This window comes from Cololabis saira, chromosome 3 (assembly GCF_033807715.1).
Source record: "Cololabis saira isolate AMF1-May2022 chromosome 3, fColSai1.1, whole genome shotgun sequence".
Lineage (NCBI taxonomy): Eukaryota > Metazoa > Chordata > Actinopteri > Beloniformes > Belonidae > Cololabis > Cololabis saira.
This window is the reverse complement of record NC_084589.1, coordinates 11,770,454-11,794,560: the sequence shown is the minus strand read 5'-3', so window position 1 is coordinate 11,794,560 and position 24,107 is coordinate 11,770,454. Positions and strand designations below refer to the sequence as shown.

General features: G+C 41.2%; 1 protein-coding gene across 1 annotated transcript; it reads left to right on the top strand.

The window, feature by feature from the left end:
- The first annotated feature begins 272 nt into the window (after nucleotides 1-272).
- fbxl4 (F-box and leucine-rich repeat protein 4) lies at nucleotides 273-23,748 on the top strand. The gene is made up of 9 exons (XM_061718208.1): nucleotides 273-525; nucleotides 3,047-3,675; nucleotides 10,457-10,793; nucleotides 11,585-11,829; nucleotides 12,087-12,300; nucleotides 14,653-14,724; nucleotides 17,949-18,073; nucleotides 18,160-18,347; nucleotides 21,802-23,748. Exons 2-9 carry the CDS (start codon nucleotides 3,179-3,181, stop codon nucleotides 21,963-21,965), a joined length of 1,842 nt encoding a protein of 613 aa, XP_061574192.1. The 5' UTR covers nucleotides 273-525; nucleotides 3,047-3,178; the 3' UTR covers nucleotides 21,966-23,748.
- Nucleotides 23,749-24,107: the final 359 nt, after the last annotated feature.

Sequence of the window (24,107 nt, the reverse complement as noted above, 5' to 3'; positions counted from 1 at the left end):
ACAGTTTTGTTACACGACGTCGATGATAGTTCAAGTGCACTCGTAACCTGAACCTTCAAAAGGGTTTATCTAAGTATTCACGTCTTTAAACAACACTGTCATGTCTTTTTTTTCTAAAGATAATGTTTTATAGTTTTTTATTTCAAAATATAAGTGACAGTTAGTCGGATTAGTTTTATTAGCGATAGTTTAGCCGGAAAAGGGGCAATTCTGGAGAAGCAGTCGCTGTCAGCTTTTATTTTTGATACAGTTGTTTCCCGAATATACTTTAGTTTCTTCTTGCACTGTCACCAAACCTTAAGTGCACAAAAAATAATGAGTTTCAACACATTATTCTCCTCACTACGTGGTTTCTCATTGTGTCCTTCTTAAGTCACTGCATCGTCCGACTGGTCCGGGAAGGCATCACAAATCAACGACAGGAATGGTCGTTTGCGGGTTGTAATAATTAGATAAAGCTCCAAGAAAGAAGAGGATTGTTCCTGTTCAATGGATTGATCGGTCTGCGTTTGTTTTAAACTTCATGTATGTTGTATTTCTTAATGATTAGGTTTGCAGAGCTGCTTGTAGGAGGCTCAGTGTTCCTGTTTTGACAGCTCAGCTGGCTCGGCTAGCTGTGCAGCCCAACACAGCTACTAACCTGAGTTAACAAAGCTCACATTTCTCACCCAGACTGGGCTTACTTCACTAACAGCTGCTTGTTAAGAACACTATATTGTATAGTCAATCAAGTTAGAAGGTAATTGAGCTAGTGTCAGCATTAGTTTTCGAGTAAATAACATTTTACTGTACAAACTTCATGTCACTTGTCATCACTAGAGCTACTTCTTCTTTTGATGCTTCAAAGTCAATCTTCATATGAAGATGGTTTTTTTTAGGATAAATGCGTAATTTCAGAAGTTAAATTTGAACTCCCAACCAAGTCCTGAGGAAAAACAAAACAAAACAAGATTACACTTCCAAACAGCAGTGTTTAATTTTCTGTTGACCTGGTTTACAGACTGTTGATCCATCAGGAGATTATACAGGACTGTCTCAGAAAATTACAATATTGTGATAAAGTTCTTTATTTTCTGTAAACAATTAAAAAAAAAAAAATGTCATACATTCTGGATTCATTACAAATCAACTGAAATATTGCAAGCCTTTTATTATTTTAATATTGCTGATTATGGTTTACAGTTTGAGATTAAGATTCCCAGAATATTCTAATTTTTTGAGATAGGATATTTGAGTTTTCTTAAGCTGTAAGCCATGATCAGCAATATTAAAATAATAAAAGGCTTGCAATATTTCAGTTGATTCGTAATGAATCCAATGTATGAATGTATGACATTTTTGTTTTCGTAATTGCATTACAGAAAATCACACTATTCTAATTTTCTGAGACAGTCCTGTATATCAGTTACAGACATTAATGACTGGAAGACTGTTGTTTTAAAGGCACAAGTTGCTAACATTTGCTGTTGTAGATTGCATCAGTGTTGTATTGTTATTATCATTGACAAAATTACTATTATTTATTTAAAACATCGAATAAGATTATTATGTTTATGATTATGTCAGACAGTAGACTTTGAAGTTTCCTGTAAACAGGACAGCTTACTGATATGTTCCTACCAATTACTGTCAACAAAACCAACCCAGGTTTTGTTTCAATTATCTCCTCTCTTGAACCAATTTATATCTGTTTAAAAAAAACCCAGCAGAGTCTATGAAATGACAGCTTAGTCCACGGGTGTCCAAAGTCGGTCCTCGAGGGCCGGTATCCTGCAGGTTTTAGATGTTTCCCTGCTTCAGCACACCGTGATAAAAGTAGCTGTGTCACCAACAGAGTTGTCCAGACCTTGATGGCAAGCTGGTGACGACCGTTAATTAGAATCAGGTGTGTTGAAGCAAGGAGACATCTAAAACATGCAGGACACTGGCCCTCGAGGACCGACTTTGGACACCCCTGGCTTAGTCCAACTATGACCAGAATTGATTAATGGTTATTTTTTTGCCATAAAAAGGAGAAGACCAAAGATACAAATTGTGGATGAGGTGAAGGAGGATATGGAGTTGGTTAGTGTGGCTGAGGGAGTAGCAGGAAACGGCAGGCAGATGGAAACAGATGAGCCACCTTGTTGAACCTTGAAGGGAAAGGCTGAAAGAAAAAGGAGAAGAAGATGCTTAATTTTGTTGTATCACAATTGGCACTCTGGACATTTGACAGTAATTTCTGTTCAGATCAACATCTGAAATGTTGCAGAGATTGCAAAGCTGCTTCCATCTATTGAACCCACGACTGGTTGTTTTTGGTCTTACACATTAGACTTATACTGTCTAAATTGAAGGGCTGAGTTTTCAAATCTGAATTTCAGATAATAGCAGAGGGCACAAGGGCTTGACAAGGATTTTTACTTTTCTTTGTCTTTTGGCTTGAAGCAAATGCTGTCATGTCGTGCTAACCTTAAGATACAACCTGCATGCTGCCGAGAACAAGACTAATCTTTAAAATCAATTAATAATTTGAACAAGCAGCACTTCTATCTTTTGGGGATTGCAGGTGGAAACTAGCATTTCTGCTAAAATCCAGTGTATTTACACTGCTTAATGTAGTGTTCATTAATATGCATTGTCCCGTCTAAATAAACTTTGATTTGATTTTAACATTATGACATTTATGCCAACAGTATTAAGTGTCACCATGAAACACATTTGTGTTTTGGTAAATATATTTGCTGGTTTTGGCAAAACTCAATGTTCTAGACAATGTGTATTATAAGCCCCTCATCTTTAAATTTAGTTAAGCTGGTCTTTGTGCTTAAAAATTGACACATATATTTATTTTACATATAGATGTAATTTTTTTTCCAAAGTTTCCATTTTCATGTAGTCAAAAATATTGACAACATTTTTTTTTCTCCCTTTTGTAGATGGGAATAATGTTTTTAAAGGACCTGATTTGTCTGAGAACCTGACAGGAACTGTACTCTCTGATGTTTCAGATCTGCTGTGATGCTCTTCTCACACATGTATGTGTTTGTCTCTGCCTAACCCACAGGTCATGCATGCAGCTGGGTGTCACGTCTGTACATCCCCAACTCCTGAGACAATGTGTTGCCAGTAGTTGGAGGCTCTTCCTCCCTCTTGCCTCAGTTTCTCCCATCTGCCCCCATCAGTACCTGACTTCCCTATGTTAACCCTCTTGAGCATGTTTTACTATATATGTCTACGGCGGCGCTCCAGGAGTGGGACTCGAGGTGAGGCCCTGAACAGTCGGCGGGCCGTGGAGTCTGGCCAGCGAGCGGTCCTACCGGTCAATGTGGAGGTAGAGCAGTATGCCAAGGAGGTTCTGGACTTCAGCTCCCACTATGGCAGTGAGAACAGCATGTCGTACACCATGTGGAACCTGGCGGGGGTGCCCAACGTGTATCCCAGCTCAGGAGACTTCACTCAGACAGCTGTGTTCAGGGCCTACGGGACATGGTGGGAACAATGTGCTAGTGCTCCCCTGCGTTTCCGCCGAACCCCCCATGGCTTTTACAGCCAGGATTACATTGAGCTGGGATTTGAGGAGCCCGTCTACCCTACCGCAGTCGAGGTGTTTGAGACCTATTACCCTGGAGCCATCGTTCAGATCCTGGCCTGCTCTCACAACCCTTTCTCTCAGAACCCACCCACTGATGTCAGGTAAGAGTCTTCTAGATGTTTATTGATGCTTGTAAATAAAGTAGATGTAGTTCTGACTGTATTCCAGCAACATGTCTTGAGTTTTTCCTTGTTTTAGACCAGGGGTCGGCAACCCGCGGCTCTAGACCCGCATGCGGCTCTTTAGCGCCGCCCTAGTGGCTCCCTGGAGCTTTTTCAAAAATGTTTGACCTTTTTCTTCTTTTTTTTCTTTTTTCCTTTTTTTTCTCTTTTTTTCCTTTTTTCTTTTTTTTTCCTTTTTTTCTCTTTCTTCCTTTTTCCTTTCCTTTTTAATCTCGACATTTCGACTTTTTTCTCGACATTTCAACGTTTTTCTCGACATTTTTCTCGACATTTCAACTTTTTTCTTGAAATTTCGACTTTTTCTCAACATTTTGACTTTTTTCTCGAAGTGCATAATGAAAAAAAAAAATCCTCCCCCAGTTATAACTAATATAGATACATGCAGCATGTGTTGCCTTCATTCTAAGGCTGATACAAGACTTCATGTTTTGTGGCTCCAGACATATTAGTTTTTTGTGTTTTTGATCCAATATGGCTCTTTCAACATTTTGGGTTGCCGACCCCTGTTTTAGAACAACCCTGGCATCATTTCAGGCAGAACTGGAATTTTTGGGTGCTTTGATAAAAATCTAATCTCAGTCTCAGCATTAAAAAAAAAAAGATACCAAATGTGAGATTGTGTCGAAACATTTTCCTGAGTTAAGCCTGCTTTCAGGTCCAGCATCATGGACATGGCCCATTTTCATCCCACATGGAAAATTTGTGAGAGTATGTCATTGGCTGGTTTGGTGACGCCCTAAATTGGATTTCAAATTTATTTTCTGAACTTTTACCTGTTTTATGCTAAACAGATTGTTGGTTTAGCATTGATGCTAAAATACTGCACATTTTAAAAAGTTTGGCACCAGCATATTTGTGTGAACTTTGTTGTAATATCCTGTTCAGAGCCTATATCATTCAGTCAGGTGGTTCTTATAGTTCTGGGATCCAGAGTCAGATAAACAGGTGATCGTACCTTTTCAGCAGCTGGTCCTGCTCTCTGGAAGAGCTCAGTATTAGAAATAAGAACAGCTGGAACAGTTGCTGTGTTTAAATCTGCTCAAATCTATTTCTACTCAGTGACTTTGGATTCGAGTTGTCTTTTCATCTTGTTGTAATACTGTGTATTATCATATAAAGTAAATATTGTCCCGTTGATCTATCCCTGAAATCACTGTATCTAAGAACCACGCTGGTGAGACAGCAGTCTGAACTGAAAACAACTTTAAATGTCAGTCTGATTTTTATTTATTTATTTTTTTATTCCATTCTGAATGGTTTTTTAAGGTAAGATAGCAATGCAGAAATTACAATATTACCTTTTAGAAAACTATACTGACTAAACGTAGGTTATCAATTCACCCCGGTTCGAGCAGTGAATAATTATATAGTACCGGTATCAGTGTCATCTTGGAGTGACATTTGTTTTTGTTTAGCTATGATCAGGATGTCATGAAGAGGTATATCGATGACTTTTTTTGCTAACCTGTCCATTTTCTCCCATTGCACCATGAAATACATAACCATATTCCTACTTTGTGCAACACTAAATGCTTGAGTAAAGATGTCATTAAGATGTTTCACTTTGCAGCTTAAGCTCTGACTGGCAGATGTTAAGGCAAGGCAAGTTTATTTGTATAGCACAATTCAACACAAGGTAATTCAAAGTGCTTTACATCAACATTAAAAGCAGCAAGACACAATTAAACAGTAAATAACAAATAAAATGATAAGAAAAGAGGTAAAATAATAAAAAGAATAAGTTATTAAAAAGTAAGGGCAGTAGAGTACAGCAGGTAAGTATTTAATTTAAGATAAGCTTCAGTAAACAGTACTGTTTTTAGGCCTGATTTAAAGGATCTACAGTTGGAGCAGACCTCAGGTCTACAGGAAGTTTGTTCCACCGGTGAGGAGCAGAATAACTGAACGCTGCCTCACCTTGCTTGGTTCTGCTTCTTGGGAACCACAACAAACCAGATCCAGATGAACCTCAGGGGTCTGGGAGCTTCATAGGGAACTAACAGATCAACCATGTATTTTGGTCCAAGACCATTCAGGTCTTTGTAGACCAGCAGTAGGATTTTAAACTCTATCACCTCTGTCTTTTCTGCATTTAGCTGAAGAAAATTCTGGCACATCCACTCATTGATTTGGCGAATACAGTTACTCAATGAGATCAGGGGGCTGTAGTCATGTGGTGACACTGAAATATAAAGCTGTGTGTCATCGGCATAAGTATGGTAGGAAATGTTGTGATGTTCCATAATCTGAGCTAGGGGTAGCATATAGATGTTGAATAGAAGCGGTCCGAGAATGGACCCTTGAGGAACCCCATATGTGATCTTGGTTCTCTCAGACTCATGGTTTCCAATTGACACAAAAAAGGCCCTGTCTTGCAAGTAAGATTTGAACCATTGAAGCACAGTGCCGGTAAGTCCCACCCACCTTTCCAATCTGCTGAGAAGAATGTTATGATCAACCGTGTCAAATGCAGCACTGAGATCCAGTAATACCAGAACAGAGCATTTGCATGCATCATTATTCAGATGAATATCATTTAGGACTTTGATGAGTACAGTCTCAGTGCTGTGGTGTGGCCGAAATCCAGAGTGAAATGTGTTTAAAAAGATTGTTTTGCCTCATAAAAGCATGAATTTGCTGGAAAACGACCTTTTCAATGATTTTCCCCAAAAATCGCAGATTTGATATTGGTCTATAGTTACTAAGTGTTGTAGCATCCAGATTTGATTTTTTTAGAAGAGGTTTTATTACTGCAGTTTTCAAGGCCTGGGGAAACTGGCCTGTTTGAAGAGAAGTATTTATTATCTCCAATACATCCGGAGCTATGCAGTTAAAAACTGTATAAGCTGGGTGTCAGCAGGCATCTATCAGACATCCACACAGACAGGAGGAAGCAAGCAGTGGGATGATCAGAGGGGGGACTGCAGGTCAGCATGCAGCTCCTGAAGCTCTGGCCTGCAGACATGTACAGAAAAGAAAAGGAGGGGGGACCAGCACAACCAAGAAGAACAAGAAAAATGGAGAATAATTGTAGTGATGTGAAACTTATAATTAATTAACTATGATTTAAACCAACGTAGAGCTGTCCTTTAATCCCAACAACATGCTCTAACCTGTGCAGTAAAATGCTGATCTACAGAGTCAAAAGCAGCACTGAGGTCCAGTAGAACCAGTATGGACATTAATCCTTATCTGAGGCCATAAGGAGGTCATTCGTGACTCGAACAAGTGCTGTCTCTGTGCTATGATGCATTCTGAACCCTGACTGAAAAACTTCAGATCATTTCTATACAAATGATCACATAACTGGCTGCAACTACCTTTTCCAGACTTTTAGATACAAATGGCAGGTTGGAAATTGGTCTATAATAAGCTAAAATGTCTGAGTCAACAGAAGGCTTTTTGAGTAAAGGTTTAATTACTGCAACTTTAAAAACCTGTGGTACATATCCTAAGTTTGGGGATAAGTTGATTGAGAGCCCACCCTGCACTGTCTGCGTTAAACATTGATGGGTTGTTTCACTCCTCTCTCAACCCAGCTGTCTTCTCTGTCAAGAACGTGGACCATACTTTATCCTTGACAAGCAGGTGAACTGCTGAGTCTTGACGTGAGCAGCTGGCTCTCCTGTCTTATGGATTTGGGAAGAAAGTAGAACACATACAAGGCAAGGTCACTCCAAACATTGCTTTGTTTCTGTGTTTTTTCATCTTGTACCCAGATGTACTTCCTCATTGTGTGTTATTTGCTAATACAAACTGTAAGTGGTGATTCAGATTCTGGGAAGCAGCAGCATCACCACTGCAGCAGCTCTGGTATCGAGAAAAAAACAAAGGAAATGTCTCTCTGACACTGAGGAGACTAGGAATCTTTTTTTTTTTTTTTTTGGTCCTCAGCATGTAAAAGCTTTTGTCTCGTTTGGAGAAGTTTAGGTTTCTCTAATACCGAGAATGTAATGTACTTGCACCTCTTTTTCTTTTTCTGTCTTATTTGATGCTGTGGTGTTGTTTCCAGATTTCTCAGCAGACTTGACTAACGCCCAGTTTGGATATCCCCAAGTTTGAAGAGCTTATTTTGATGAATTTGTGTCCGTCTTCTTTTTCCTCTGTCTTGGTAGCGGTGTAGAGTTCTGGTGTGAAGTTAAGTTGATGATGATGGACAGTTTCTGTTCCAGCGGGTGGTCTGCGTCAAGAGGCAGAAACCGATCTCTGTAAAGGTTTCTGGTATACCTTGGCGTTGAGACTTCAGTTGCTCTCAACGTCCCATGGCGCAGTCTAAAAAAAACAAACCCAGCTTTTGTATCCTCTCTGGTGAACTTGTTGCTGTCCGCTGAGTATATATGTTTTCAGGGAAGGCTCCTACTGTACTTTTTTGGTTTGGATTTTGATGCAGGAGTCGTCCACATGTCTGAACCAGTGCATCAGTCTTACCCCCCTTGCAGCTGCCTGCTCGAGCTGTAGGCAAGTGTGAAAAGTGAGGTGGCATCAACTAACACAATGTTTCTGTTGGTGCTACTTGAAAGTTTAACACTTGCGTAAAAAATAACCAATTAAATTTGTTTTACAAATAAAACAACGTTGTATTTTTTTCTATTTCTAATTATATCTTTAAGTTCTTTATTTTCTGTACCAATGCACCCTTCTTCACTATGGCCTTCTCATTATAAAATAGTTTAAACATAAACTGTTCCTTCTTGCAAGCCAGTCTTGCATATTTGGATGTTAATAAGAGAAAACATATGAATGAACCTGGAGCCTGGTCACGTTATTAAGCTTCACTGCCATCACCTTGACTCACGCAGACAAGAGATCCCAGCAGGCCTCTCCCTCTCTCATGGACTTGCAATCTTTTCATCTGTGATAGTTGGGAAGTTGGCAGTTTGAAGGCAGCAAGGTTTGAACTCTTCAAACTACATACAACTCTTGGTAGAGCCCTCTTGTATGGTTTTGACTACATGTTAAATGGAGTTGTAGTAAGCTTAGGTGACTCCACTCCTCTGTTTTAATTCCCAACACCATTTTTAACTATGTTCATATAGAGTCAGGTTGTCAGAACTATTTTCACCCATGCACCTATCATATATGGCTTTGTGGGATTGTCTTTTGGGTGTAAAAGTAAGTTGCTCAGTTGCTCTGTGAGGTCGCTACAGCAGGGCAGGTTTTTTGCTTTTAAAACCAAAATAATTGCACACAGCTTATATCTTACTCCTCTTAGGGCCCGATTTACTAAGATCCTAAATAAAGAGTACTAAATTGCGTGTGCACTGAAAAAGTTTGCGCGTGCTGTTGTTGTGTGTTTTGCGGGTGATCAACTAAGATTGCGTGCGCAATTGATAACAGTCAGGTGCAAACCTCAGTATTTAAATGAGGTGTTGCGCGTCTTACGGTTTGCGGCGCAAACTTTGCGCCATGGAGAGTTTGGATGGAAAGCAGGATATAGTCGCAAGCGCAAAATGAAATTTGACGAGTTGGAGTTATAGAGATATTAGTGGACGAGGCAAATTGTTGTATTCAGCACCCCTGCCGTGAAAAGCACCCCCTCGTATATTCAATGATAAGTAGACCAAGAAAAAAAACAACACACTGACACATCAATATATTTATATATACACACTCACACAAACACATACTTAGGAGTTTATATTATATATATTTACAAATATTATGGAAGACAACACAGTAAGCCGGCTATTAATTAATGACATCAATAACCATTTACCCGATTTTTTTTTTTTTTTTTTTTTTTTTTTTTTTTTTTTACCCGAATCCATGAGCGCATTTAAACATGAATCATTAACACAAAACTGGACGCTAAACAGAACATAACACGGAATGAGAATATCATTTTTGTCAGACGAGGGGGTGCTTTTCACGGCAGGGGTGCTGAATACGGCACAACACCGGGGTATGACAACTGCAGAACAAGTATAGGCGCACAATGAGAAACACTTTTTTCTCCATGAAAACACGTGATTTATTTATTATCACAAATAAAAAAATGAATGTGCCTCCTGTGGCAACCTTTTGCTATAATAATACTCGATTTAACATTCAAATAAAATATTTCTCCTTTTGCATGTGGAGATTAGCACCTTCCTTTCGAACGTATTAAATACAGACGCAATCACAATCCCCGCAAAAACTTTCAGGCTTGGTAAATCTCATTGCGCGTGGTAAATGGACCAATTTGCATTTTCCCCTCCCAGTATTTAGCGATTTCTGGTGGGTATGCCCCTTATTGATTATTCATCAGGGCAAAAGTACTAAATGGATTGCGTGTGCTATTTTGCGCATTTGAGAGACGCAGTCGTCTTTGCAGGCTGTTAGTAGATCAGCTGGCACTTTGGTTTGCGGGTGCTGTCAAGTTTGCACACGTTTTTACACACGCAAACCTTTAGTAAATCGGGCCCTTAGACTCTAATGTTGCCACAGTGCACATTTCTATTGTGCCCAAGGACTTGTTTTAATAGAGCAGTGTGTCAGGTTGTTGCATTTTCTTTGAGTCAACTGCTCTAGCTTCCTTGTCACATGACTACTCACTAGACTATTGCTCTGGTGATGTGGCTGAAAAAAGTGTCCGTTCCAAGGTGTTCCCTTGATGTCCTCCTGAGCTAAAGTACTTTCATTGAGTACATGGAAAAAAAGCTCAAGTTTTTCTATATACATTAATTGCCAACTGCTGAATGCACCTTCTGTTGTCCAGGTGGGAAGTGTTGTGGTCCGGTGAGCCCACCAAGATGCTGACTCCCCAAGCGCGCCAGTTTTCCCCAAAAATTAAGCATATCAACTTCCCCACCAATCTGCTGCGTCTGGAGGTCAACAGCTCCCTGCTGGATTACTACACCGAGCTGGACGCCGTCATCCTGCGCGGGGTGAAAGAGCGGCCCATGCTGGCACTTTATAAGATGCCCCTCATCGACATCGGGGACCTGAGTGGCAGCGAGGAGGACCTGTCGGACCTGGGAGGCCCTTTCAGGCTAGGAGGAGACGGCAAGCACCCGATGACAGGCAACGGCTACTTTGACAAACTGCCTTACGAGGTAATTACTGTGCACGCTATTGACTTGGGTGAAACTTAAGATATGTCATTATGACCAACTTAGTACGCTATTTGACATGCTGAATCTATATTTTTGACATGTCTTCATATGGTTCAGCACTATGTGCGCCCAGCATGTGTATATGTGCACAGTACTTACCAGCATTCCACACAAACACATGAACACTGCGTCTCGGACACGTTCTGACAGTGTCCTGATCTTGGAAGCACTCGGGGACACCGAGTCATTTTCATGCCATACATATCATGTTGACTGAGGCGAGCTTCAAAACATCGGCAGTGCTCCTGATATTTGTTCTCTTATCTTCCCCTCCAAAACCGCTGCCATTAACAGCAGTCTTCACAACCGCTACGTGCTTGTTTCAGAAACACAATATAGCTATTATCTGTCAGCCGATACCAGCCTGAACGCAGCGTATTGTTGATTCACTGTAGCACACTCACACAGGCACAAGAAAGGCACAAGAACGCGGTGCAAAACAAGCCGGCTCACCTCATCTCTGATCCTCCTCATGGTGCTCTTTGTTGACGATAACCACTGTTTAGGTCTGCCTGATAGAAGGGTGCAATTAAAATTCTCAACTATTTTCTCTTTCCGACGAGGTTACACAACTTTTTAATGCTCTCTACCCTTTGCTTTTTGCCATGTTTGCTATTAGCTCAAACATGTTTTGCCTCTGCTCTTTGAGTTTGTTGCCTCCCTCCTCCCATATCTTACCCTTACCTTTCTCCTCTTCCCTCCTGACCCCTCTCCCCATCTTCCGTCCACAGCTCATCCAGCTGATACTGAGCCACCTGACCCTGCCAGACCTCTGCCGTCTGGCCCAGAGCTGCAAGCTGCTGCACCAGCACTGCTGCGACCCGCTGCAGTACACCCAGCTGAGTCTCCAGCCCTACTGGGCCCGGCTGAGTGACGCCTCCCTGGGACACCTGCAGAGCCGCTGCACCCTCCTCCAGAGGCTCAACCTGTCCTGGACCGGCAACCGCGGAGCTCTCACCCTGACGGGCTTCAGCAGGTCAGACAATCAGCAGGCTGCAAGTTCTGGAAATCTGTAAAATGACCTTGGAAATGTAGTAGATACTCACAAGTACAGAGTTTTGAAGACAGATATTTCTCAGACAAAGAAAGTTCAGTGAACATTTTTTTTGGGCCAAATGAAACGACCTGATTGTGAAAAGGGCTGATTTTTTTTTTTTTTTTTTTTTTTTTTTTTTTTTTTTTTAATGCTTTTTATCTCTCCTTCCACTCATTTTTCTCCTTTTACGTCCTCAGTTTCCTGAAGGCCTGTGGTCTCAGCCTGGTCTGCCTGGAAATGTCATGCTGTCACTTCCTGAATGAAGCCTGTCTGGAGGTCATCTCCCAGACCTGCCCTGCGTTGCAGGAGCTCAATCTGTCCTCCTGTGACCGCCTCCACCCACAGGCCTTCACACACATCTCCAAACTCACACACCTCCGCAGGCTGGTGCTCTACCGGACCAAGATAGAGGTAGGTGTGGTGAGCTGTCAGAGATCTCACAAGAAGACTTTGATCTGCACTCCTAATTATCCAGCAGGTCCACTGCTGCTTGGCCAATGATGAACTTGAGATGAAAATCCTTTAAATAAATAAGATAAATAAGAAGTGAAGTTTATTTATTTGTGAATAATGAGAAAATTGACCAGTAGGAAATCCCTAAAATAATGTCAAATAGCATATATTGATAAATGGTGAAAACACTTTGGTGGAATTTGATTGTCATCATCATTACAGCATGATGTGTGCACAAATGTGGCCGCACACAAGTTTTTCATTACAGATTTACACTCCTCTCTCTCCTCCTTCTCCTTTTCCTGTCTGTCATTCTGACCCTCATCCGTATACCTGTTCTTTTCTATGTTCCTCCAAGTTTTTTTGTTTTTTCAACTCCATTTTTACATTTGTGTCCACTTAAACACAAGAAATGAAGAAGGATGTTCTCTATTACTCCTCCCATGGCACCAGATGATGTGTCTTTGTGTTGAAAAGAGATCAATGGGCCACTATTCCTGAATAAGGACCTGCCAGTGATGGCAATATTTGACCAATGTAGAAAAAAAGAGAAAAAGACGAGTTTCGACTCAAGCTGTGTCAGTCCACCAGAAAAAAGCCAAGTATGACCCGATTACCAATCCAACGCTGGTTGTAATCCAGCCATACAAAGAGAAGAAGATACAGAACTGGCATGCTTGTGTGTGTTGCCAGCAATAAAAAAAAACAAAAAAAAAACAAATATTAAATGTGGTAATCAACACACAGCACAGTTAGGTCTACAATGGTTGAAAAGAGTAAAAACAATTCCCGGTTAATGACTACATAATCTGTCATAGTTGTAGCTGACCAGTCTTCATTCTTTCCCCTGATTTTTGGTCTTTACTTTTTATTTTTCTCAACCCATGTGATCATTGTGATCCTTAACACCAGAGGTTGTATAAATCTATCGGCTGTCTGGTGGCATTTTGTGGTATTTCTTTTTGAGAGTTTTTCATTTTAATTGTTTTTTAACACCAGCTGAGTTTTTAATTGGATGGTATTTAATTTGACATGAACTGAACCTATTTGCTGTCTCTATTAGATATTCTTGGAAGACTCGTGTTGTGAATTGGTCCTATATAAATAAAACAGAACTGCACAAAATTGATTGAAACATATTTTGGTCCTTACTTTTGTCCTGCCAATCATATTTTGAGAGGCATTTTTAGACCTTGTAAGTAATTTAAACAACTGCTGTAGCTACTAAATACAAGATTTAGGGGTAAATATTGGACTTGTATTTAATGAAACATCTCTATGATATAAAACAAGAGAATAACCTTTCTGATGGGTTGTTTTGTGTCTTTGTAATTGTATTCAAGATGAACTGGGTCAACTGAGGAGGTTTAAAGACACATTGTGCATATGTTCAGGTTCAGGCATGTCTAATGTGTAACAGCATTGTCTTGTGTTTGGGTGTTTGCTCGTCAGCATTTCTGCAGTTTTTGTCGTGTTTCAGAGGGGTGCTGTGAGTAGCATGCGGTGTCGGGTTTCTGCGGTGGAGCCAGGCAGCGCGCTGCAGGTTGTTTACACCCGGACATACAGAGCGGGCTGTATGTCTGCTGAGGCCCCGGACACCTCAGCTGTCATTACCTTGTCACTGTTGTAATTAAATGACTAGCTCGCCAGAGAGAGGTGTTCATAAAGATGCCAGACTGACACACACACACACACACACACACACACACACACACACACACACACACACACACACACACACACACACACACACACACACACACACACACACACACACACACACACAGGCGGCTTTTACTTTAATCTTTGCCACTTTCTCCTGCCACTGAGCTACATGTGTTGGCAGTTGCAGTGTTGAATTCTCACATCTCCAGCCTGTAGTCCTGCTGGAGAAGTCTGTCTTTGCTTAGCTTCCTATTAAAAATCATCTCTTGTGGGTTATTAAATTTTCTTTAGTGCTGAAAGTGTTCCCGGACTGTGTAGACTTGCGATCACTTAGAAGAACTGTCAATTACTTGAATGAACCTTATAATACTATTTGTATTTTTTTTTTTAATATACTTCCAATGTTTACACTTATCAAAGTTTATTCTTTGGTTTAAAAAAGTGATCTAAAGAGGCAAATATGTAGACGACGACTCCTTTTTTTTTTCTTTGGTTTTGTCCTTTTTATCAACCTTATTATTGTATGATGTAGCATACTCTGTGCTGCTGTCTCCTATAAAGGAAACACAGTGTACCACGTTGAACTTAATGACATTAAACAGAGAAATTACATCATTTTATTTTTCTCTTTCTTTCTCTCTCAAGCAAACGGCCATCCTCACCATTCTGACCTTCTGTGTGGAGCTGAGACACCTCAACCTGGGCAGCTGTGTGAGGGTAAGAGTGGACAGGGGCCGCAACGAATGTAGCCTAGATGTAAATAAACCCCTGACAGTAATCACTTTCAGGCCACATCACAGCATTGAGACAGCTCTAGTATAGGTCCTTGGTGACATATGCTGCAATACGGATAGTGGCAACATCTCAGTCTTGGTCTTACTTGATCTCAGTGCTGCATTTGACACAGTCAACCGTAACATCTTGATAGACCCAGTTGAAGGACTGGGTGGGACTTTTTCTGGCACTGCACCGCCTGGTTGGAATCCTGTCTAAAAGATAGGTACTATTTTGTGTGTTTAGGTTACTAAAAATCAGAGCTAACAAAAATTCTGTGTGGAGTCCCTCAAGGTTCAATTCAGAGGCCTCTGTTGTTTAACATCGATATGCTCCCACTTGCTCAAATTATGAAGAAAAAAAACAACCCAAAATGTGTTACCATGCAGATGACACACACATCTATATAACCCTCTCACCAGGAGTAATCTAGTTAAAACATTGATCAAATGCAGTGATCAAATGTGCCAGAATTTTCTTCAGTTAAATGAAGACAAACATATATAATAATAGTGTTTGGAGCAAAGGAAGAAAGATTAAAAGTGAGCAGTCAGTTTCAAGCAGTGAAGCCAAAAATCAAGAGCCAAGCCAGAAATCTGGGAGTGGTTCTGGACTCAGACCTGAATAATAACAGCAACATTAAGACAGTAATGAAGTCAGGCTATCATCACCTAATGAACAGATTAAAGGACTGATGTCTCAACAGGGCTTAGAAAGACTTTTCCACTACTACTTTTATCTTCAGTAGACTGGACTACTGTAACGCTGTTCTCACGGGTCTCCCTAAAAAAATCCATCAAACAGCTGCAGTTAGTCCAGAACGCTGCTGCCGAGTCCTCACTAGGACCAAGAGAGTGGACCATATAACTCTCTCAGTTCTTAGATATTTACTCTGGCTTCCTGTCTGTCACAGAATAGATGTTAAAATCCTGCTGTTGGTTTATAAATCTCTGAATGTTCTCGGACCAAAATACATCTGATGTCCTGGTCCATTATGAACCAACCAGAACCCTCAGGTCGTCAGGGTCACGCCTACTTTCTGTACCCAGAGTTAGAACCAAATACTGTGACGCAGCTTTCAGCTATTATGCTCACATGTGGGACAAACTCCCAGGATGCATCATAGCTGTTGAAACCTTTTTATTTATTTCAGTTATCTCCCACAATGCACTACAACCTTAATTTCTTGCACTTCATTAGTTTTATTCTTTTTAACATACGTCTGTCTGTCTTTAATTTCTGCTTTTAAACTCCTCTACTTTTTAATGCCATTTTAAATATATTTTTATGTAAAGCACTTTGAATTGTCTTGTGCATGAAATGGGCTGTACAAATAAACAGGGCACACCACACTGAGGAAATGTAATCCTAATCTGAACATCGTCGGCCTGTCCCTTAAGGGTAAACAGGCCCTGCAACCTTCCGTGAGACTTATTCCAGGCTGTCTTGTTCAGAAGATTACTTCCCCATAAACGCCCACTAACATCTTTCTTTTTTCTTAATGGGTTCGCTCATCACTCTGACTCACGATAAATTACTCTGTAGCCGTAGTGGGTATTTATCGGCTCCAACTCAGATCAACATTGATGTAAACATGGCACTTGGGGCATGCACTGAAGAGGCAAGGCTGCACAGAAATAATTTTAATAACACATTTTTCATTACTTTACCAATGTGGGGGTAAAGGGGCATGTGATGGATCTGGTCTTTATTTTAGGCAAGGGAAGGAAAGTTTATTTGTATAACACATTTCATCTAGAAGACAATTCAAAGTGCTTCACATTAAAATGTTAAAGTGACTTAAAAAGTTAGATTTTAAAAGTAGAATTTAAAAAGAATTTAAGGGATACCGTCAAAAAGAACAAAACAGATGAAATGCAAGAGACAAAAGTTACAGTACATTGTCAGAGATAACTGAAAAGCAGGAGTAAATAAAAAGGTATTTAACATTTATAGTAGCTGAGACTTTCAACAGCCCTGATGCATTCTGGGAGTTTGTTATTCATGTGAGAAACTAAACGCTGCCTGACCGCGTTTGAGTTCAGAACCACTCCCAGATTTCAGGCTTGGCTCTTGGTTTTTAGCTTCACTTTTTGAAGCTGGGTGCCAACTTTTGATCTTTCTTCATTGACCCCAAACACTATTATTTATTTTGGTTATAGATGGTTATATAGATGTGAGTCATCAGGACAGTTTTTTTGGAACACATTTTGTTCTTTTTCAAAATTGTAGCCAGTGAAAGCAAACATCAAAACCCCCAAGACTGAACCTTGGGGAACTCCACATATTATTTTCATTAGCTCTGATTTGTAGTGACCTAAAGACACAAAGTATTTTAGGTAGGACTCCAACCAGCTTAGGTTGTTACCAAAAAGTCCAACGCAGTTTTTCAACCAGTCTATCAAGATGTTATGGTCGACCGTGTTGAATGCAACACTGAGGCCCAGTAAGACCAAGACTGAGATGTTTTATTTGAACTGATTTTAGTGGAGGGTCCTACTTTAGAATGAATAAAATAAAACTAAAAACTAATTAAAAACAGCTCAGAGCCTAACAGATTGCATCAAAATTTAATTTCACTTTCACAATCCTCCATCCAAAACATGTACAAGGCAGCAGTGGATAGGAAAAAATATATACGGTATTCAATAAAAATATTGATGACAATATGGCAATAGAAATGCATAAAGACAGCAACTATTTCAGCCAAAGTTTGAATATCCATCCAAATATAACAGAATAATCTCCCTGTACTTATTTATGTGGCTGTTCAGCTTTTAAATGCATTTCCTTGCTTTCATCTTTGGATGAAAGGATGAACTTTAGCCAACATTACCTGACAGTACAACAGTAGCTGCCTGACAGACCATATCTTTTGATGAAGGTGCTTTGTTACTTGCTCTCTCAAGAAACATTATGTACCGCAAGCCAGTTAATGATAAACTCTTTTTTTTTAATAATTTGCTCATTTCCCAAATGTGTTCTGTCTGTCAAGACAGGCAGAACAAAGTAGCTGTTGAATCATTACTTTATTCCTACTGACAGCATAATTTTCTCAGTCCTTTCTGACATGGCCCAGACATTCTAGACATCCTTCATGAAGCGTCACTGCAAATGCTTCACACATCTGAGCGTGTAATTGTGGCAAACGCCACCTGTATCTGCAGATTGAGGACTATGATGTCGTTGCCAGCATGCTGGCCACTCGCTGTCGCAAACTCTGCTCTCTGGACCTGTGGCGCTGCAGAAACCTCACAGATCGAGGGCTGACTGAGCTCGTGTTTGGTTGCAGGTGGGCAAGACCAGCAGGTTCAATACTACGTGTTTCTTTAGTAAACGTTTGAACCTTGAGTCATTGTGTGAACTGTGGTTGTTCAGGACGCTGGAGGAGCTGGACCTGGGCTGGTGTCCCACACTGCAGAGTAGCACTGGATGTTTTCAGCAGCTCGCCCGCAGCCTGCCCCGACTGCGCAAGCTGTTCCTCACCGCCAACCGCACAGTCTGCGACTCAGACATAGAAGAGCTGGCTGCCTGCTGTCCCTCGCTGCAGCATCTCGACATACTTGGTATGCTCTTATCACAATTAATATTTACTGTATGGATGAGGGTTCTCATCATTTTACTTAATGTGAATTGTTGAAGGTTGGTCCAGAAATTTGGCTCTGAGCAAAGTGTTGCGCAGATGTAGGAAAGATCAATGTTCCTGTCTGTAAAACACACACATTCCTGTATAATGGCTCCATTAGACCACCTCTTTTACTCCTTACACCTGAGCATTATCATACAATCCCATTAGCCGATAAAAGACCACTTCAAAAAGCAAGGTCATTATTATTATGGCTTCTTTTGCTCTTATAGTTAAATATGGAATTTTGCCATTTAGTGATAGCCATGTAAATAAACACAAATGTGAAAGGTGCATATTGCTGTTATTATCACCTTTTTAAATTATTTAGGCATGATGTGTGTTGAGCACATTAATACAGTAAACATAAATGTGCTTGAAAATCCCCTTGTCTATATACTAATAATCTGTTTGGTGGTGATTATGAATGAAATATTTCTCACCAAGCAAGGTTGCAGCACGGATACACATGCAGACAAATACATTGCTATCCTTCCATCACAGAAACAAAAACCCACAAGGGTTCAGTTCAATTCAATTTTATTTATCTAGACTTTATTACAATAAAAATTGTATCTAGACACTTGTCAGAGACTCGGGACATGACCCCTGAGCAAATTATAAGAGATAGTGGCAAGTAAAAACAACCCTCTAAGGAGGAAGAAACCTTGAGTGGGACCTGGCTCATAAAAGGGGAGCCTCCAGATGAGCAGAGGAATAAAAGAGGAGGGAGATAGGACAGAAAGGATGAGGAACAGAGACAGAGAACAGGAACAAATGTATTATCAATATTAGCCAAGACAAAATATATTAGTTGTAATTATCTGTTAGCTGGAGAAAGAGTTAAACATCCATCCACCCACCAATCCATCCAACTTCATCCGCCTATCCGTTCCCGGGTCGCGGGGGCAGCAGTCTCAGCAGGGATGCCCAGACTTCCTTCACCCCAGACACGTCCTCCAGCTCTTCCTCCAGCTCTTCCTCCAGCTCTTCCTCCAGCTCTTCCGAGGCGTTCCCAGGCCAGCCGAGAGACACAGTCTCTCCAGCGTGTCCTGGGTCTTCCCCGGGGTCTCCTCCCAGAGGGACATGCCTGGAACACCTCCCTAGGGAGGAGGGACATGCCTGGAACACCTCCCTAGGGAGGAGGGACATGCCTGGAATACCTCCCTAGGGAGGAGGGACATGCCTGGAACACCTCCCTAGGGAGGAGGGACATGCCTGGAACACCTCCCTAGGGAGGCGTCCAGGAGGCATCCGGTACAGATGCCCAAGCCACCTCAGCTGACTCAATGTGAAGGAGCAGCAGCTCGACTCCGAGCTCCTCCCGGGTGACCGAACTCCTCACCCTATCTCTAAGGGAGCGTCCAGCCATCCTGCAGAGGAAACTCATCTCTTGTATCCGCGATCTTGTCCTTTGTGCAGGAAGTTCATGACCATAGGTGAGGGTAGGGGCGTAGATTGACCGGTAAATCGAGAGCTTATCCTTTCGACTCAGCTCCCTCTTCACAACGACGGTCCAGTACATCGACCGCATAACTGCGGACGCTGCACCGATCCGTCTGTCAATCTCACGCTCCATCGTTCCCTCACTCGTGAACAAGATCCCGAGATACTTGAACTCCTCCACCTGAGGCAGGACTTCTCCACCCACCCGGAGAAGGCACGCCACCCTTTTCCGATGGAGAACCATGGCCTCGGTCTTGGAGGTGCTGATTCTCATCCCTGCCGTGTCGCACTCGGCTGCAAACCGCCCCAGCACATGCTGAAGGTCCCGGTCCGATGAAGCCAACAGGACAACATCATCTGCAAAAAGCAGAGATAGAAATCCTTTTTTAAAAAGAACAAAGTTATATGTACTTATTTTATTATTTATTTATTACTGAGAACACGATATAAACAGGTGACAGCAAACACTGAGGTGGTCAGAAGATCAGAGTGGAGGTCAGCATGTTGGTAGATATCCTACAGAGGCATCAATACAGGCAGAGTGAGGTAAACACTGGGATGGTCAGAGGGCGTGGCCGCAGTTTAAGACGAATCTGCTCTAGTCTTGTCCTGTAGCTGCTGCTAAGAATGCTAGCTCTAACATACTAAAATTTACACTAACTGAACAGAAACGTTTTCAGTTTTGTTTTAAAGGTGGAGGTGGTGTCAGCCTCCTTAACCCAGATTGGAAGTTGGTTCCATAGTAATGGTTTCTGATAGCAGAACGCCCGCCCTCCAAATCTACATTTGGATACTCTAGGAACATGAGTAAACCTGCACTCTGAGAACGGAGAACTCTGTTAGGAACATACTGTTAGGTACTATCAGGTCTTGTAGTTATAGCGGAGCTAGGCCTTTAGAACTATACGAAATTAACACAATGTTGAATTGGATTTTAAGTTTTACGGGGAGCCAATGGAGCGACGCTAACATTGGAGAGACGTGGTCTCTCTCGTTGATTCCTGTCAGTACTTGTACTGCTGCATTTTGGATCAGCTGGAGGATATTCAGAGAATTACTTGGACATCCTGCCAATAATACATTACAGTAATCTAGCCTAGAAGATACAAATGCATTAATTTATTTTTCCGCATCACTCTGGGTGAGGATGCTCCTAATCAATAATTAGGAGATGAAAAAAGGATGTCTTTCAAACCCGATTACAAATCCTGGTTGAAAATAACGCCAAGGCTTCTCACAGTTATTCTAAAGGCCAGTGCAAAATCAGCTAATCTGTTCCCAAGGTGTTTGGGACCAGAGCAATAACTTCCCTTTTTTCAGAATTTAAAAGCAAAATGTATGTGGACAACCAGGCTTTATTGTCCTTAAGACAGTGTTTCCCAACCCTGGACCTCGAGGCACACTGTCCTGCGTGTTTTAGATGCTACCCTGCTTTAGCACACCGTGATACAAGGAGCTGTGTCATCAAGAGAGTTGTGCAGACCTTGATTATAATCTAATGAGGATCATTAATTAGAATCAGGTGTGCTGAAACAGAGTAGCATCTAAAACATGCAGGACAGTTTGCCTCGAGGACCAGGGTTGGGAAAAACTGCCTTAAGACATGCCTGAAGCTTGGCTAACGGTTCTGTTTCATCTGGCATAATAGACAAATACAGCTGTGTATCATCAGCATAGCAGTGAAAATTAATGCAGTGATTCTTTATAATATTTCCTAACAGCTCCATGTACAAACTGAACATGATTGGCCCTAGCTCTGAACCCTGTGGGACACCGTAGCAGACCCTCATCTTTGTGCTTTGATTTAAAGAGACAGGTGTTTATTATTTCAAAGCTAAAAAATATCAAGCATCTGTTTATTTCTTTGTATTTCTCTGCTTTTGTTATGAGTTGGCACAGCATCTTTTTTATTCTCTCCACATCCCATTTGTGATTTTAAAAACAAACAGGTACACGGTTGGTAAGTGCTGCCTCGCTGAAGAAACTCCTCCAGTCCTGTCCTCAACTCCGCCTCCTGGACATCTCCTTCTGCTCGCAGATAGACATGCGGGTTGTCCAAGAACTCTCCGGGCTCTTCCCCAAGGTGGGCATCAGGAAAAGTTTCACTCAGTGACCCCGGCATCATCTCCGTTCTCACTGCTGAGCGGGAGCAACTGGAGGGAGTTAACTTGCAAGCAGATGCTGCTTCTAAACAGGTCAGGGGCAGGTCAGGTACCAGAGGAGAATGTGTACCTGCCTTCGCCTGCATCACAGGGATCGTCTCTGATGGGTCAGTAAATAATAGACTGACACTACGTGAGGAGGTCTTTGGGATTCTTTTTTTTTTTAAGTGACTGAACATGAACCACTAAAGGTTTCTAGTCTCTCCAAGTGTAGAAGGAGGACATTTTTCTGTTGTCATTTTGTGTGATCATTAGATTTATCAGGGTTGTTGCACTAAAGCTGCTACAGCTTCCCACAGTCAGAAACTCCTCATACAATTTGTATTGCCAAATAAGATGCGATGATGAAATTTACCTTGATATAAGATGCAAGAATAACGTAAGATTTGTGAGCGACCCTGTCTTCGACAGGAGAAAAGGGAGGAACCCCAGGAGAGTGACACATGCGACTTAAAGGTTGGGCCTTTGCTCAGTGCCTTCTTGGATTGTGGAAGATTAAATGGGCCTAATTAATATTCTCACTGATTACAAATCTGTATCATTCTTGATATAGAGGCTGATTTCCCTGATTGGATAAACACTGCACTTTTCATTTGAAGAAAATTCAAATATTGTTTTGAGGTCTGAATATAATGTCTGTGCCATGATTTTGTCAAAATAGATCAGGATTGTAGTTTAGGCACTCACCTCTCTCCTACAGCTCTTGTTAATTGCAGCCAGTTTTAATAGAGCTACTCCATCCTTCTCCTCTGCAGGGTCTGGTACTTTTGAAAATGATGTTGCAGCCTACTCTACAGTGCATTTGCAAAGTATATTTGGACATAAATCACATGCTTTATACTGTCAAAGCATGTTTCACCAGATAAGAAACAATATAGTGTGTAGCCTTTGAGTTCACAACAAAATACACAAGAAACTAAGCTCAACACCAAAATGAGGGAAAGAAAGACAAGGAAAGCAACTTTACGTGATTTCTAACCCGAACTCTTTTCGTCGCATTCATTGAATATTTCCTCACTAGCTGCTAGCCTCATTATTATACGTGTCCCTCATACAGAGCCATGGCTCTGTAAACCGGAAACAGAGGAGGGAATCTGCCTCTCAGACCGTTACAAACATGGCTCCATCCACTCACCGACTGGGGTTCATGCTTGTACGCGTACAGTAGGGGAGGAGGGAGAGGTTTGAGAGGGTTCATTAACGCTCCATGTTTTCTTAATGTTCTACTTCAAACATCAACAGATGTGACATTTTCCCGAAGTCGCCCACCCTGTTTCCCTTTTCTCAGGTACTTAATTTATCTTGTCTGCAGTTTGGCTCATTTAAATGTACCGGAGTGTGTTCAACAATCTCAACACAGCTTGGGATTCTGAAGTAATGCGACAGTCATCTCACACTTTGTAGACTCAATCCACGCACGCTTTGATGCTGGACTTCAGTCCGTTCCCCCTTTGTGTTTTGCTTTAAGAGGCCGGTGAAAAAGATTTTCAACCCTGGATTTCTACATTTAAAGTAATTCTTCAGAAAAGTAGCACGCCAAGCTGACATAACATCTTTAAGTCAGTGATTTTGATTTAATATATCAAAGTGTAGCCAGGCACTATCAGCTTGTTTGGCTCACTCTTTCTTTCATGTAGTATTCACTTTTTCCTTTTCTAAATATTCTGGGGGCTGTCTTATACCTTGTAAAAAAATTATAATAAAAAAAAACCTGAGACATGCAAAAAAAAAAAAGTAATGACAAAAGAATATCACTTAAGTGACTTTTATGTTTGTGTTAAATTCTGTCCCTTTTTTTTTTTTACCCCAATTTCCACTTCACCTATCAGGCTTAGATTATTTAAACGTACATGTATGTATAGTCTGAAGAATGAATGCACACATGCACACGTGCTCATCATTAACACCAGTTTTTGTGCAGGAAAGTGGATACACATGCTTTTCGTGTGTGTGCACATCATTTATGCGTGTGCTCTCTGGACCACTCAGCTTATAGGAGCAATCAAAGGCTTTGTCAGCTCCCTTGGGAAGTGCACACTTCTCAACCCTCTGATCAGATACAAGCATTAATATATAGTAATTAAAGAATCTGA